Source organism: Chiloscyllium plagiosum, unplaced genomic scaffold (genome assembly GCF_004010195.1).
Source record: "Chiloscyllium plagiosum isolate BGI_BamShark_2017 unplaced genomic scaffold, ASM401019v2 scaf_8458, whole genome shotgun sequence".
NCBI classification, from domain to species: Eukaryota; Metazoa; Chordata; class Chondrichthyes; order Orectolobiformes; family Hemiscylliidae; genus Chiloscyllium; species Chiloscyllium plagiosum.
The window spans coordinates 29,708-32,726 of record NW_025214029.1 but is presented as its reverse complement, the minus strand read 5'-3'; the positions used below and the strand labels follow the sequence as shown (position 1 = coordinate 32,726).

The following is a 3,019-nucleotide window of genomic DNA, read 5'->3' as shown; positions in this document are numbered from 1 at the left end:
GATGGACTGATCAGTAAGGATTGAAGATGAGTTATCAATTGGATACAAAATGTGTTTAACGGCCGGAGCCAGAGTGTGGTGAGGTTGTAGGGGTTACTTTTCAGAATGGAGGCCTGTGACCAGGCATCAGGGCTGACTCCCGTTTTGTTTGTGTTTGTATTAACGATATTAGATGAGAATACAGGAGTCTGGGTTCGAGAGTTAGCAGATGACACCAAAATTGGTGGCACAGTGGCCAGTGAAGAAAGTTATCTCTGATTACAAAGAGACCTTCATCGACTGGGTCAATGGGCCGAGGAATGGCAGATGGGAGTTTAATTTGGATCAATGCATTTTGGTAAAAGCCACAAAGGGCAGGACTCATACAGTTAATGCTATGGTCTTGGAAAGTGTTGCAGAACAGAGAGACCCGGGGGGGGTGTACAGGAACATCATTGTTTGAAGTTTGTGTCACATGTACACAGGGTGGTTATAAAGCTGTTGGCCATGTTTGCCTTCATTACTCAGAGCTTGGAGTACGGGAGTTGGGACGTCATGTTAAGGTTGTACAGGACATTGGTGAGGCCGGTTCTGGAGCAGTGTGTCACACGGTCACAGGGAAGACATTATTAAACTGGACAGAAGGTTCCCAAGAGCTTTCCCAGGATGCTGCCGTGTATGGAGGTAGAGGAGAGGCTGGATAGGCTGAGACTATTCTCAATGAGCGCAGGAGGCTGAGGGGTGACCTTTTCGAGGTTTATAAAATGATGAGGGGCAGGTGACACTTCCTTCGGCGGGGATTGTCGAAAACTATGGGGAATATTTATAAGATGAGAGGGGAAAGATTTAAGAGGGGCCTGAGAGGCATCTTTTTCACACCAAGGGTGGTCTGTATCCCAGAGGGTGCAGCAGAAGCAGACACAGTAACAACATTCAGAATTCATTTGGACAGCTACATGGCGAGGGAAGGTTCAGAGGGATACAGGCCAAATGCAGGCAACTGGGACTGGTTGAGTTTTTGCAGACAAGTTAGGTGTCATGTGCTGTCTGACTGTACAACTGAGTACGTGAGAGTGAGCGTGTGGGGGTGTGAAGGGTCTGTGTGCGTGCTGTCTGACCGTACAACTGAGTACGTGAGAGTGAGCGTGTGGGGGTGTGAAGGGTCTGTGTGCGTGCTGTCTGACTGTATAACTGAGTACGTGTGAGTGAGCGCGTGGGGGTGTGAAGGGTCTGTGTGCGTGCTGTCTGACTGTATAACTGAGTACGTGTGAGTGAGCGCGTGGGGGTGTGAAGGGTCTGTGAAAGTGCTGTCTGACTGTATAACTGAGTACGTGTGAGTGAGCGCGTGGGGGTGTGAAGGGTCTGTGTGCGTGCTGTCTGACTGTATAACTGAGTACGTGTGAGTGAGCGTGTGGAGGTGTGAAGGGTCTGTGTGCTGTCTGACTGTATAACTGAGTACGTGAGAGTGAGCGTGTGGAGTTGCGAGTGTGAGTGTGTTACACTGGAGGATGGAGGCTCACACAGTGCTCTTGCTCTCTCTCACACATACACTTGTATCAGGGAGGGAGGCCATCGCCCCTGCACGGGGCTAGGTATGACCAGCTCCCTGTACTGTACTCACCAGCTGCTGCATTTGACCGATGACCCGGGGATGTCGGGCGAGACACTCGCTGCAGGTTCGCAGCCTGCGGCAGTCTTCAGGGAGTCTGGGCAGGGGCTCACAGAGAGAGCTGGCAGTCTCACACCCGTACCTGGGAACACAGAGAGAGGGAGAGGGTTCACTGGCTACAGCCTGTCACAATGGGCCCTGAGAACACCCCCTTTCCTCACACCCCCACCCCATCCTGCGGAGTGAGAGGGAACACCAGACTGGGGATGGGCCAGCTGAGGGCCAGGCAGAGTCAGTTCCGTTGTGGAATCTGCTGGATTCCTGAGCCGGAATCCCCCCAGACTAGGCTGGCACCTGCTGGATCTCCTGGGTTCAACATTTGTTGGCCTGTCTGGGCTGGGATTGGATGCCCCTTTAGGACCAGTGTGGGATCAGTCGCTCCCCTTCGTCTGCATTGGGATCTGGCCTCTGGGTGAGTTGGGATGATCTGGGATGACCCTCAGGCTCCAGATCCGGTCCCTTGGCCATGAAGCAGGCGACCCCGTTGGTTGAGGAATGGGTGCTCACCTGGCTCAGGATTGGGTGCCCCAGACATCGTGGGTCCTGCACAGGGATCTGGTGGTCGCTGCATTGAGTTTGTGTATCATAGATGGGGATCAGGTGAGCTCGCTGCACCAGACTCACATGGTCACTCTGCACCGGGATCAAGTGTGCCAGGCAGGGATCGGGTGATCTCTCCGCACCGGGATCGTGTCCCCCGTGTGGGGATCAGGTGACCTCTCCGCACCGGGATCATGTGTCCCGGGTGGGGATCGGGTGATCCCTCCGCACTGGGATCGTGTGTCCCGGGTGGGGGTCAGGTGATCTCTCCGCACCGGGATCGTGTCCCCCGTCTGGGGATCAGGTGATCTCTCCGCACCGGGATCGTGTCCCCCGTGTGGGGATCAGGTGATCTCTCCGCACCGGGATCTTGTGTCCCATGAGGGGATCGGGTGATCTCTCCGCACCGGGATAGTGCCCCCACTGTGGGAATCGGGTGATCTCTCCGCACCAGGATCGTGCCCCCCCGTGTGGGGATCAGGTGATCTCTCCGCACTGGGAATGTGTCCCCCTGGGCATGGATCGGGTGATCTCTCCGCACTGGGACTGTGTCCCCCTGGGCAGGGATCGGGTGATCTCTCCGCACTGGGACTGTGTCCCCCGTGTGGGGATCAGGTGACCTCTCCGCACCGGGATCATGTGTCCCGGGTGGGGATCGGGTGATCCCTCCGCACTGGGATCGTGTGTCCCGGGTGGGGGTCAGGTGATCTCTCCGCACCGGGATCGTGTCCCCCGTGTGGGGATCAGGTGACCTCTCCGCACCGGGATCATGTGTCCCGGGTGGGGATCGGGTGATCCCTCCGCACTGGGATCGTGTGTCCCGGGTGGGGG

General features: G+C 56.2%; 1 protein-coding gene across 1 annotated transcript in view; it reads right to left on the bottom strand.

The window, feature by feature from the left end:
* Window positions 1–3,019, bottom strand: part of LOC122547783 (multiple epidermal growth factor-like domains protein 8) — a 37,759-nt gene that overhangs the window by 5,257 nt on the left and 29,483 nt on the right. Inside the window, exon 12 of the mRNA XM_043686365.1 lies at window positions 1,601–1,730. Coding sequence (XP_043542300.1) covers window positions 1,601–1,730 — 130 coding nt within the window. The remainder of the gene's footprint in view (window positions 1–1,600; window positions 1,731–3,019) is intronic.